This window comes from Astyanax mexicanus, chromosome 19, assembly GCF_023375975.1.
Source record: "Astyanax mexicanus isolate ESR-SI-001 chromosome 19, AstMex3_surface, whole genome shotgun sequence".
Taxonomy (NCBI): Eukaryota; Metazoa; Chordata; class Actinopteri; order Characiformes; family Acestrorhamphidae; genus Astyanax; species Astyanax mexicanus.
The window spans coordinates 14103499-14117654 of NC_064426.1; the positions used below are offsets into that span (position 1 = coordinate 14103499).

A 14156-nucleotide genomic window follows, 5' to 3' on the forward strand; every position below is an offset into this window, starting at 1 on the left:
AGAGAGAGAGAGAGAGAGAGAGAGAGTAAGGGAGAGAGAGACAGAGAAAGTGAGAGAGAGATACAGTGAGAAAGAGATACAGAAAGTGAGAGAGAGACAGTGAGAAAGAGAGAGAGAGAGAGAAAGAGAGACAGAGAGAGCGAGAGAGAGAAAGAGAGACAGAGGGAGTGAGTCTGTATGATACTGGAGGTGATCCTCCTCCGCTGTTTCAGCGCTGCCCCACTTTCTCACCATTCCCAGGAGAACCACACACACACACAGGCACACACACAAACACACCCACACACACACAGACACACACACACAAAGAGCAGACGCTGTGGAACAAGATATTCATTTTTCACTTTTTGACATTACCCCTAAGAAAAAGGGCTCTTCACATGTTGATTAGTAAAGGCAGCGAGTTCATACAGATTTAATAGCGCATTTTTTTCTAAGTAGTTCTAAGTAGTTCTAGTTCTAAGGGTTCTAAGTAGTAAGCAGTAGGGTTCTTCGACATCTGAGAAAAAAAAAACGTTTTCTTTGTTTGAAAGACTCTAACAATCTTTCCACAAATGTTTTCCTTGTTTTTAAGAACCATTTAACCAGAAAAAGTATCCAAGTGGTTGTTTAAATGCTTTAATCCAAAACATTCCATTACCTGCTAGCTACATTAGTCTCAGACCTCCAGTGCTAATTGGTGTATATAAACTTTCATGACCTGTTTTCTACATTAGCCTAATGTCTCTAACATGAACTAGATACTGAAACTGGTGCTAAACTGTTTGTAAACTATGCTTTAAAAACAGATTTAACTATTTGATATTAAAGTGTAGATTCAGGCCTGCACTGGACAAGAGACAAAACTAATCCAAACAATAATAACAGGGGTGTGATAATGGAAACCCCCCCCCCACACACACACACCATACATACACACACACACACACACAACAGTGTTTATTATTTCAGATCAGACATGGCTCTTTGGCTTTAGTTTCCTGTTCTTACATGTAGTAATAAAACACACGCACGCGCACACACACACATTCTGTGAGTGAAGATATTATTGATGATCGTTAAAGAGCCAGTACCATAAAAATGGAATAAGAATACACCAGCCAACCTCACCAGTTTCACCAACCTGACCAACCTCACCACTATCACAAGCCTGAATAAACTGACCAGTTTCTTTCTTTTTTTTTATAATTATTTTTATATATATTTTATATATATATTTATTCTCATCAATTTACACGGTCAATTACCCAGCCCACTCATTAGGACTCCCCCTATCACTAGTAATGCCCCAACACACCAGGAGGGTGAAGACTAACACATGCTTCCTCTGATACATGTGAAGTCAGACACCGCTTCTTTTCGAAGCTCGGCTCCGATACATCAGCTCACAGACGCCTGAATAAACTGACCAGTTTCACCAACCTCACAACTTTCACCAACCTGACCAACCTCACCACTATCACAAGCCTGAATAAACTGACCAGTTTCACCAACCTGGCCAACCTTACCACTTTCACTGACATGACCAATCTTACCACTTTCACCAATGTGACCAACCTCACCACTTCCACCAGCCTTGCCACTTTCACATGACCATCCTCGCCACATTTTACAAACCTGATTTTCACTCACCCGGCCATCCTTACTATTTTCACCAACCTGGCCAACCTTACCTGTTTCACCAACCTGACCAACCTCACCACTTTCACCAACTCTACCACTTTCCCCAACCTGACCAACCTCACCACTTTCACCAACTCTACCACTTTCCCCAACCTGACCAACCTCACCACTTTCACCAACCTGACCAACCTCACCACTTTCACCAACTCTACCACTTTCCCCAAATTGACCAACCTCACCACTTTCACCAACCTCACCACTTTCACCAACCCTACCACTTTCACCAACCCGACCAACCTCACCACTTTCACCAACCCGACCAACCTCAACACTTTCACCAACCTGACCAACCTCACCACTTTCACCAACTCTACCACTTTCACCAACCTCACCACTTTCACCAACCTCACCACTTTCACCAACTCTACCACTTTCACCAACCTCACCACTTTCACCAACCTCACCACTTTCACCAACCTCACCACTTTCACCAACCTGACCAACCTCACCACTTTCACCAACAACTACCACTTTCCCCAACCTGACCAACCTCACCACTTTCACCAACCCAACCAACCTCCCCACTTTCACCAACCTGACCAACCTCACCACTTTCACCAACTCTACCACTTTCCCCAAATTGACCAACCTCACCACTTTCACCAACTCTACCACTTTCCCCAACCTGACCAACCTCACCACTTTCACCAACCCGACCAACCTCACCACTTTCACCAACTCTACCACTTTCCCCAAACTGACCAACCTCACCACTTTCACCAACTCTACCACTTTCCCCAACCCGACCAACCCACCACTTTCACCAACCTCAGCACTTTCACCAACCTGACCAACCTCACCACTTTCACCAACCCTACCACTTTCACCAACCTCACCACTTTCACTAACCCTACCACTTTCACCAACCCGACCAACCTCACCACTTTCACCAACCCGACCAACCTCACCACTTTCACCAACCTGACCAACCTCACCACTTTCACCAACCCGACCAACCTCACCACTTTCACCAACCTCACCACTTTCACCAACCTCACCACGTTCACCAACCTCACCACTTTCACCAACCTCACCACTCTCACCACTTTCACCAACCTCACCACTTTCACCAACCAGACCAACCTCACCACTTTCACCAACAACTACCACTTTCCCCAACCTGACCAACCTCACCACTTTCACCAACCCGACCAACCTCCCCACTTTCACCAACCTGACCAACCTCACCACTTTCACCAACCTGACCAACCTCCCCACTTTCACCAACCCAACCAACCTCACCACTTTCACCAACCCGACCAACCTCCCCACTTTCACCAACCCGACCAACCTCACCACTTTCACCAACCTGACCAACCTCACCACTTTAACCAACAACTACCACTTTCCCCAACCTGACCAACCTCACCACTTTTACCAACCCGACCAACCTCACCACTTTCACCAACCTGACCAACATCACCACCTTCACCAACCTGACCAACCTCACCACCTTCACCAACCTGACCAACCTCACCACTTTCACCAACCCGACCAACCTCACCACTTTCACCAACCTCACCACTTTCACCAACCTCACCACTTTCACCAACCCTACCACTTTCCCCAACCTGACCAAACTAACCACTTTCACCAACCCGACCAACCTCCCCACTTTCACCAACCCGACCAACCTCACCACTTTTCCCAACCTGACCAACCTAACCACTTTCACCAACCCGACCAACCTCACCACTTTCACCAACCTCCCCACTTTCACCAACCTCCCCACGTTCACCAACCTCACCACTTTATCAAACCTGACCAACCTCACCAATTTCACCAACCTGACCAACCTCACCACTTTCACCCACCTGACCAACCTCACCACTTTCACCAACCTCACCACTTTATCAAACCTGACCAACCTGACTTATTACACTGATAACTGTTCTTAGTCAGGTCTAGAAGATTTGATACACACACACACACACACACTCCTAACAAATGTATTTATTTGCTTTATGAGATTGGTGACAGTCTCAGTTCAGTGTTTGTTAACAGCCTTAACCTTAGCGTCTCCGGCTGTAAACTACAGATGCACACGTCAGATACTAAACCTGTCTTGGCAGATTGACTGAATCTGGGCAAGAAAATCATTCATTTTTTCACTAGACTGTTTGTTAAGAGGAGCAGTGTTAGCCTAGCATATAGCATTAATAATATAAAATATGATTAAACGCTGCTCATTCTTGCCTATATGGGGAATTGTTGCAGGTGTTGCAGAGCTGCAGAGGCCTCTCTAACACTCTACAGTGATTAATGAAGCTAATAAAGATTCTAATGAAGGTTTTAATAGAGTTTTTATTTAGTATTGATTATAGTGAACAGCTGCTGCAGCTTTAAGCCACATAGCTCATAAAGAAGCTCCGTAACTGCTGGCTAAAACTGAAATGTGCTGTAAAGTAAAGTTATGAGTTTAGAAATTAGAGTTTAGAAAACATATAAATCATTACTTTATTTGAGGCCACAAGACTGAAAATATAAAAAATACTTAAAATTGATAAAATAATTCATATTTTAGTCCTTCTATGAAATTCAATGTCAGAGAGAGTGTTTATATATTCTCATTAAAGTACAATTCTATATGAATTTTATATAAAAAGGGAATTACCACTATGTTTCCAAAATTCTCTGTAAAATCAATGAGAGCCGGTCTGATGTAAAATGCTTTCTTCATAATTCACAGTGGTGGTGAATGGTAGCAGACGTATGTGGTGGTACGATAACAGACTGATTCTGAAGTCATTTAACACTTAAACATTACCTTTAATCTATCTGGAACTGCTTAAACTTATAAAAGTTTAAAATTCTTTTTGTTTATTTATTTTTTTTTTTGTACAATTTTTAAGTGTGTGACCATAGTATCTGCAGTGCTCTCATTTCAGCCATTATTATTACAACAACAATAATAATAATAATAATAATAATAGTGTTATTAATATAAATTAAAATATGGTGGCCTTTTGAATTTGTAAAAAAATAGATATATTATTATTATTATTATTATTATTATTATTATTACACAGTAAACCCTTGCTCTATATTATTCAGACGTTTTCTAATCTAATTTAAATATTAATCACTTCATGTTCCTGTCTGAAGTTATTGTGAGGTTAGTGAATGATATGGCAGAAGGCATGCTCTGTGCTGCTGCTGCTGCTGAAATGTTAATGTGCTCTATTTCTGTTCTAACACTGACACCTTGTGGTGATGGACTGTTAGTGCAGCCAACTGCTCCAGTACAAAAAACACTGCTGGAGGACATGTAGCAATAAATACTAAAAACAAACCAAATCCACACAACTAAAAGGCAATGATCAGCGTATGACTGGACCACTGCTTCCTCAGTAAGATTATCGCCATGAGGAAAATTATCCTACTAGAAAATGAATAAAATTTCTTCATTCTTCTTTGTTGGGGTGTGTGGGTGTGAATAGGGCCCAATACCATTTCTGTTTTATATCCCTATCCCTTGTTCCAAGTGTAAAATCCTTCCCCTAAGAATTGGGACAACCCTTCATGCACCCAGTAAAGATATATCTATAGCAGTGGAGCGCTAAATTTCAGTAAGCTAGATGCTGGTTATCTAGTAATTTATTTAGCAATTTATTATTATTGTCTATTCCTTAATTCCTCTGTGATTGGGGAGGAACTGAAATTTATAGGAGGTAAATCCTGCCAAAAATAAAACTGAAACACTAAAATGAAAACGCAAATATCATTTTGCACTTTCTTATGTAAATATTATGACAAAGTTAAAAACAAAATTAGTACATCACTTAATTTGCATTTAAATATTTCACTAAAGCACAGGTCATATAAAAATAAAATTAATATTAAAAAGGCCTTTTTGTCCTTTCATTTTCATTACCATATGGTTATATCACAGTCAAATCAAAAAATAAAAAGCTAATTGTGAAAAGAAAAATAAAAGGCTTTACTTTGGCCTTACCTTATTTGATGAACTGGAAGTCAAAACTAGAAGTCAAAATGCAATGCTAGTGTTTTTGTTTATTTTTCCTTGCAATAGGCTGCATGTCTGACAGAATTAAAATGAAACATTAAATCAGTATCAAAGTGACAGTTTGTGATTCAGTTTTTGACGTGGACACCACTTTAAATGTCAAAATAAAAAGATAAACGCAGCAGTGTTTCACTAGCAGCAAGCTTGGGTTCACTGTGCAGCGCTGCCCGCTGTAGCCCAGCGACTTGCCCTCGCTCACGGGAGGTTCTGTAGTTGTAGCCCTGCCTACTGTTTAACTTACATGTATTTTCATGCTGATGAAGCTGAAAATAAAAAAGTAAAGTGGGAAATAAAAAATACATCACCAGCAGATAGCACTAATCTTCCTTTGCACTTGCCCCCTTATTTTGACACTTAAAGCGCTGAATCACAAAATGTCACTTTTTCCATTTGTGTTTTCCTTCCTTCCGTCAGACATGCAGCTTATTGCAAGGAAAAATAAATCAAATTTTACCATTGCAATTTTGAGTTTAGTTTTGACATGTGTTATGCAGACAATTTGCTTTTTTATTTTAGATTTAACTGTGAAATACCCATATGTAAAAAAAAAAAAAAATTATATTTGTCACATATGACCTGCGCTCAGGAGAAAAATTTAATTGCAAATTAAGGAAGGGATTTAATTTCGTTTTTTAATTTTGTTTTGAAAAAAAAAAGCACAAAATGTTTTTATCTGCAACAGAAATTAGCTTTTATTTTATTTTTCCGCCCACCTTAAATGCTGCAGTCTCTGCCCTCTGTTGCACCATTTAAGGTGGAATGGGAAAGTTAGCTACTGGGAAAAACTACTAGCATTTTTTTAGGCTTGTTATGAAGAAAATAGCTGAAAAACATTAACATATTAAACTATGGTAATATGGTGGTTATCATAATTGTTTGCTTGTGCCGCCATCTTGCCAGTGGTTCTCATAACCCTTTGTTTGGAGTGTTCCTCTGAAAAATCTCTGTTTGCATGGTCATGTAGTCCTAAAACTCCCCTTTCCCCTCCAGCCTAACAAGAATCAGGACACCCTACCCCTAGACATGCAAGCGCAAAACAGAGGGGTAGGGGTAAGTGGCAGAGCCAAGGGGTGAGATGGGATTGTGTCCATCTGCTGACCACAAGGATTAATGAAAGTGTTGTGTGTCCACAGAGACTGCAGCACAATCCTTCAGTGCCAAAGCAGAGTACTGGCAGGAAAACTGCTATTCCATCACACACACATATACACACACAAACACACACCTGGAAGGTCAGTTAATATAACAATAAACTAAAGGACAAGGCTGACTCACTGTTCATTCACTGTCCACTCCATTATACACTCCTACCCAGCCTCTCCACAGTGTAGATGAGTAAAGTGAGTACAGTCAGAGACGGATGTTCTGTTATCTGCTGCTGCACAGTTTGTGTTGCTCATCCTCTAGTGCAGTGATTTTTAAAAACCCCCCCCCCAAGTAGGTCACAGAGGTACTGCAAGTACCTACGACAAAGGCTGTGGTAGACCAATGTTTTTTTTTCTATTATGCAAAGTTAAAAATAGATAGTTAGGCAAATATAATTTATCATGTGAAAAACTTTTTTTATTTTGGCAAAACAAAACGGTATACGGCACATAATGGATAAATGGTTAAAACAGAATCTTTGAAAACATAAGACCTTGGAGCTGCACCTTCTATAAGTAAAGCAGCCACTGTATCTCTGACCAAGAGAGAACAGAGAAAAGCAGGCATTGATCCAAACAAAGAAAATACAGCAGTGAGTATCTAGCACTAGGCTCAGTGCAGACAGGAACAGAAAGTCGATGGTTGTGCTGTATTTGCTGCATAAATAAATACTGCAAGCGGGGCTGTATACCATTGTTTCTTCCAATATATATATATATATATATATATATATATATATATATATATATATATATATATATATATATATATATATATATATATATATAGTTTAGCAAATTATTGAGTTGAGCTTGTTAGCTGTTAAACTTGGTTTAGCATAGTATAGTCAGTATAGGCAGAGTTACCCTTAGGAAAAAAAGTTAAGTTTACAGTTCTTTTTAAAATATTTTAAGTTGTTTTTTTTTGTATTTTAATATGTAAATGTGTAGGTGTACTTTCCAAGAATATATTATGTAGTACGTATACTAGGAGAGATGCACTTGTAGTAGACTTGTGAGTGTACTTTTTCATTAGTGCTTGGGACTAGATTGGCCCAATTTTAGTATAGAAAAGTATACTTTTAAAGCTAGTGTCAGTAAGTCTTGGGATTTGGGGAATTTAGGGCCCTCTCTGGTGAGAATGGGTAATTGCACCGAGCATGCGGAAGAATACATTTAAACTGGGCGGGGTCTGAGGCGGTCAATCCGATCAATCCGATATTAATCCTGGTTTTAGTGTGAACTCTATCGCATTCCTTTTTGGCTTCAGAGCTTGCTTTACTCCTTCGTTTTCCTCCTCCAGCAACTCGCGTTCAGTAAAACTGAGCCAGATCCTCTTTTAGAGGCTGTACATATGCTTTAAGTACGTAAAGACGTGTGATGTGGCCAAAGGAACTCCTGCGAAAAGTGTCCCGACACCCAGTTTTTAGAATGAATATATTAGGCTTAGCAGGGATTGACGTTCCAGCATACTGGTACCATTAAACACAATATTTTATCTCTTTTCCACTCAGAAATGCTTCTGCTTTCAGTTTAGATACAAAATAATACAGACTGACACTTTAAGTTTGCTTAGGGTGTACAATTAGTACACTTTGAGTACACAACTAGTTTACTTATATGGGCAGAAAATTAAACTTACATGTAAACTAGTAATGTACTCTAAGTTCACTACTTGTACACTTGAAGTAAACTTTTACATGTACTTTAGTTATACATTTAGCAAACTTTGAGTACACAAGTAGTTTACATCTAAGTTTAATTTTGTAGTTCAGGTTTATTTTAAACTATACTAAAAGTGTATACTTATAAGTGGGCGGCTAGATGCAAGAGGTTGGGAATTCCTGCTCTTGTCCTTCATCAGTGGGCAGAGGACGCTGCCCGCAGGATAATGTTGGCTGGATATTTTTGGTTGGTGGACTATTCTCAGTCCAGCAGTGGCACAGAGGTAGCTAAAAAACTGTGTCTGATGCTTTTTCCAGATCAACACAGACTAACACACCACTACCATGTGAGATTTACTGCAGTGCTGAGACAGACCCACCACCCAAACCCCCCAACACCTGCTCTGTGGTGGTCATGTAGGATCCTGTTCACTGAAGAACAGGGTGACAGGAGGATAATAAAGTATTTAGCAGAGAAACGGATGGACAGAAGTCTGTATATTTGAACCACGAAGTGTATATCTTACATCCACAGTAAGGGCGTTTTCACACCTGTAGTTCGTTTCTCTGGTCCGAATCAGTTAATGAGTTTGTTTACTTGGAGCGTTTTCTCCCTCTGTTTAGTCTGGTTTCACACAGGCATAAATGTAAACGCACCAAAATGCGCACCAATAAACACGCAAGCAGGCTGTGTCCTGTGATTGGTCAGAGCGTGGTCTGGCGTGGAAGTAAATATACATATACAAAAAAAGAAAATATAGCGAGAAGATTCTGTGTTCCAGCGCATATCTGTGTTTTAACACTGAACGCTGAAACGTTGCGCTTTTAAACATAGCGTTTCTATGTGCAGCGCAGATGTAAACATAGTAAACAGAGTCACGCGGCTGTGAGCTGTGAATGCGGCGCAGACGGCGCGCGCATGGACACAGTGTTTGTTCTTAGCTGTGGTAATTAGCGTTATCAGGCTAAAATATCAGTTTTAGACTGCGTCTTATCAGCCGTTTAGCTCAAATAAATGGACTATATTTAATAGCTGGGTTGGATCGAGACCGGATCACGTTCTCACCAAAGCGAACCGCTCCAGAGTTCATTTGGTACCGGACCGAGACCACCTCCTCTAGCTGGTCTCGGTCCGGTTCTTTTGATCCGCACCCGAGTGCGATGACTGTTTTCACACCTGCTCAATCGAACCGCACTAAAGTTACAAACGGACCAGAATCTGTTTTAACCAGACCAAATAGTGCTGGTGTGAAAACGCCCTTAATCTAAGAAGATGGACAATGTGTGTGAAACAAAGAGGTCATTTTTATATTCTGACTGCACTGTTTATATAATGTAACATCATTATGATTTAACTTATATATTTATGTTTAAGTGTAACTTTGCGTTTAAACTAGAACGAGGAGTGGCTCGTTTTGCCCTGCGTTTGTCGCTTGTGGGCGTGTCAAAGCTCAACGCACGTGTGCATCATGGTCCAGCTTTCGACAAGAAAAAAAGGACATAAAAGTTTTATCGCTTATTTTACAACCCTAAAAAAATATTTATTAAATGTGTGTTGTATTAAATTTTGTTGTATTGGTTGACTAAATTAAGATCACTAAAAAGGTTAAAATAGACATTTAGACATGGTGAATGTTTTTTTATATGTCATTCACCATCCAGTAATTTTTTCCCGCTTAGAAATACATATACAGTATATATATATATATATATATATATATATATATATATATATATATATATATATATATATATACACTTTGGAGGAAAAATAGAGTATAAATATGAAGAATATCTTGGCCACTTTATTCTGCAGCTATGACTCCCAAGCTTGCTAGACTCTTGCCTGTTTCTGTGAAATGATTAATCTTTAAGTGATTAATCTCTCTGTGTTAAATTAAGTGATTAATCTCTCTGTGTTTTCTCTCTGATGGTAGGAACAAAATGTGAAGGGAACCAAAAGTTCAGAGAGCAGAAACTTGAGGACCTCGGACCGCCTTGTATTTGATAGCTCCAAAGAAATGCTATAGCAGCCAATTGGGTTAGAATATCGTATTTTTTCCGTCTTAAATTAATTTGCATAAAGTTGAGAAAATTTCAATTCTATGTTGCTTGTCTCTCTGTTCCTTTTTTCGCTTTCTGCTTCTCACGTGTTGCGGCGACAAACGGGTCCTTCCATAGGAAATGAATGATCGCCTGTACTTAATCGCTTTTAATGGTAACCGCAGAGTTAGAGATAAAGTGAGGTTGTGTGAAATGTGTAAACTACAATTTCAGTTGGCATGGAGTAAATGAACTACGAGGAAAATGATATGATATGTTATGATGATACTAAAGGGATATGGGCACTTCAGTATCAACAGTACAGCAATATAACAAGCCAGGATCAATAACAATCATTCTTTGACAAACCTACAGGGGGCTCCACTGGCCAAAAAACACCAGCACAGAGTCCAGCACATAGACTGTGTATAGCTGGACAGAGCATCGTCTCTCAAAAGTGAAGCCACCACAGGTCGGGCGCCCCCTGCTGTTCGGTTTCAGAAAGCTGTGTAACCCCACCCATCCCCATAGGTTTCAATGGCAAAACGGACAACTTTCAATCACGTTTTTTTCTAATATACTGTAATTCTACCTCCTTTATTTAAACGCAACAGCTAGTGTACCCTCTGCTTATATTGTACAATTTTTATATTCCCACAGAATTAATTTTTTAAAACGTTTTTCAGCTCTATTCAAAAAAGGTGTGGTTATTGTAAAAGGGCTGGTTATGGGTGGGACCAATAACAGACTGTCAGCTCTGCAGCCTGTGACCTCGAGTCAGCCCTCAGAGGCGGGGTTATTTAAATGAGTAGGCTGTCTCTCCACAGTCTTTCTCCCTACTCTGGTCTCTACTGCACAGACTCGGGTTTCAGGATCGCCAACATGGAGGAAGATTTTGGCTTCATTTTCATTGAATGAATGGAAACAGCGACACGGCATCCATCTTTTTTTACAGTCTCTGGTCCAGCATAAACTCCCAACCACAACCCAAGCCATTTCCAGCAAACCGACAACGTTATAAGAATTTTTTGCAATGTTTTGAAAAGTTTCCAGGAAAGTTAGCCTGTATCATTTCATAAATTAGGGGCCGTTCTGAAAACATGTGACATATTAATAGTTTGCATCACAATGTTATTAAAACATTTCCAGCTAGACGAATACTAACATTATGCTAACTTTAGAAGTAACACTCGCAAAACTAAAAGTGAAAACATAGATACAAGAAAACTTGAACATTCTAAGAATGTTAACTGTAATGTTCAGAAAACATTCTACCAACCACAAATTGTAAACTGGGTGTCTCCTCATAAATGACCACAGCAGCTCAGTTTTAGGGTTCTGTGACCATCATACCTGATAGTAGTAGCCATTATCAGTCTGATAGGGTGGATTGTTGACAGGGGGAGTCGCCAGGGCACTGTTCAGGATCTCCTCACAGCCTAAAACACATAACGAGAAGGTTTAACCAAAGGGTTTTTGGACTTACAACCAACTCAGAAACCTGTTTTATTCATTCTACATAAACAGAAATATTTAAGGCTTTGTAACAGACATCAGCATATGTCTGAGCTCCTTTGCTGCAGTGCATTAGCACAGGAGAGAATCCATCCTAATAACAGATCACCTCCTCTGTAGAGAGGTGTGTACAGAGATGAAATGATCTTAAAATGGCAGTATCTCTCTCTCTCTCTCTCAGCCTCACACACACACACACACGCACGCACACACACACACACGCACACACAAAAAACACACGCAATCCATTTATAGAAACACAGCAGCATGACTGAGTGAAAAAGTATAAATTAGTAAGAGGTTCAGAGCCTTAGACCAAGCCTCAGATCTTCATACTCTCCCTGCATGCTGAATGCTCCTCTCCTCTGTTCTCCATACAGTCTACTTCTCTTTGACCGGAAGCCTTTGACCGTAATTATTCAAAAATAGCAAAAAATATTACCTAAATTTGGTGAACAGACAGAATAATGGATAACAAACAATTGCTTGTTTATTTTAATTCCTATTTTAGCGTTTCCTCTTTGGACTTATTATTATTATTATTACTACTTTTTGAGAGACCTGGGGCCTCATGTACTAAAGGTGCGTACGCACAAAAACATAGCGTACGCCATATTTCACGCTCACGGTCAGATGTACTGAATTTGACTTGAACGTGAGAAAGTGCGTTCCCCCACGGCACTTTCGTTTCGGGCGTACGCATGTTTTTTTGTACGTAAGTATTGTGTTTTTGTCATTTGGCGACACTTAGAGGCGATGCATTGAAATTACAACTATTAAGACATCCTTTACGCACACATTGTAGTTAAGCATTATTGGGTAAAATATAGTAAATTAATCAGCCAATTTCATTGGTTTACTGAAATAATCGTTCAACGTGTTTCCACTTAGCCTAGATTATATAAACATGCATAAAAGTTTGCGCTGGAGTTGTTGGAGATGGCAACGCTGGCATTATTGGAAATTATTGCTATTGGCCGAATTCATTGAGAGCTCATTTTCCGTGACCATTATGTTTTTTTGGCCCATGATGATGACTGGCTTATAAGCCGTTTTAGATTTCCAAGAGCATTAGAGGATAAGAAAACGTGCGTGACGGGTGGCTTCTTGGTAAGCAACTCATTTAAAGCAATTAAATGAAAACATTTATTATCCATCTTAGAATAATACAATTTAAAACATGGGTAATTATTAGTTATTATGCTACGCGTATGTAATAATAGTATTAATAATAATAACAACAATATTATTATTATTATTTTTATTATTATTTTTTTTTTATTATTATTATACTCTGCCTAATTGAGGGAGGAGTCATGGCAGGTGTGATGTTTTCGTGCACTTGTGCTTGATTTCAAGTTGATTGTGATGTAATAAGAGAAAGTACTTGGAATTCTGCCTACGCACGGTTTGATAAATCCAGATTTTTTTTGTGCGTACGGAACTTTTCAGGTCTGAGCATACGGAACATTTTAGTAGGAAGTCCACGCAAGTCTTAGTACATGAGGCCCCAGATGTTTCTTTTTGTTCCGTTTCAGCTAAAAGTTCCATCTTGTTGCATCTCCATGAAAAGTGTTATTCTTTTTTCTTCTATTATAAAACAGACTGGATCACTATCCTCAAATATGCTGGATCTAAGAATAAGTTCACATCACCAGGCTGAAGTGACTTTCGCTCAAGATTTTTCACTCAATGTGTCAAATAAGTCACTTTCATATGTATTCCTAAATCGGATACGTATCTGATCCATGGATATGCGACATGAATGTGAACGGTCAAATCGGAATTCATGCATCTTTTTGCTTTGACGCATGAGCTAAATGCTTCTCTCTTACATCCACACATGTCTTGGTGCAGCTGTGCAGCTATAGCTGCAAAAACAGCAAAAGCAAACCACCTGGCCTTTGTAAATGTGAACCGTCAAGATCTGAGCAAAAAATCAGATTTGAGCAATGCGGATTGTAATGTGAATGTAGCCTAATAGTCTATTATTACTGGATCTATTATTATGTTAGGACTATTAGACTTTTTATTAGACTCTAAACACTGTTTACCTTCTTAAATATGAAACTAATTTGA

General features: G+C 39.4%; 1 protein-coding gene across 1 annotated transcript in view; it reads right to left on the reverse strand.

Annotated features, from left to right (window-relative positions):
• The window catches only part of rab11fip4a (RAB11 family interacting protein 4 (class II) a), a 91874-nt gene that overhangs the window by 51087 nt on the left and 26631 nt on the right, over positions 1–14156 (reverse strand). Inside the window, exon 3 of the mRNA XM_007233757.3 lies at positions 11916–12001. Coding sequence (XP_007233819.1) covers positions 11916–12001 — 86 coding nt within the window. The remainder of the gene's footprint in view (positions 1–11915; positions 12002–14156) is intronic.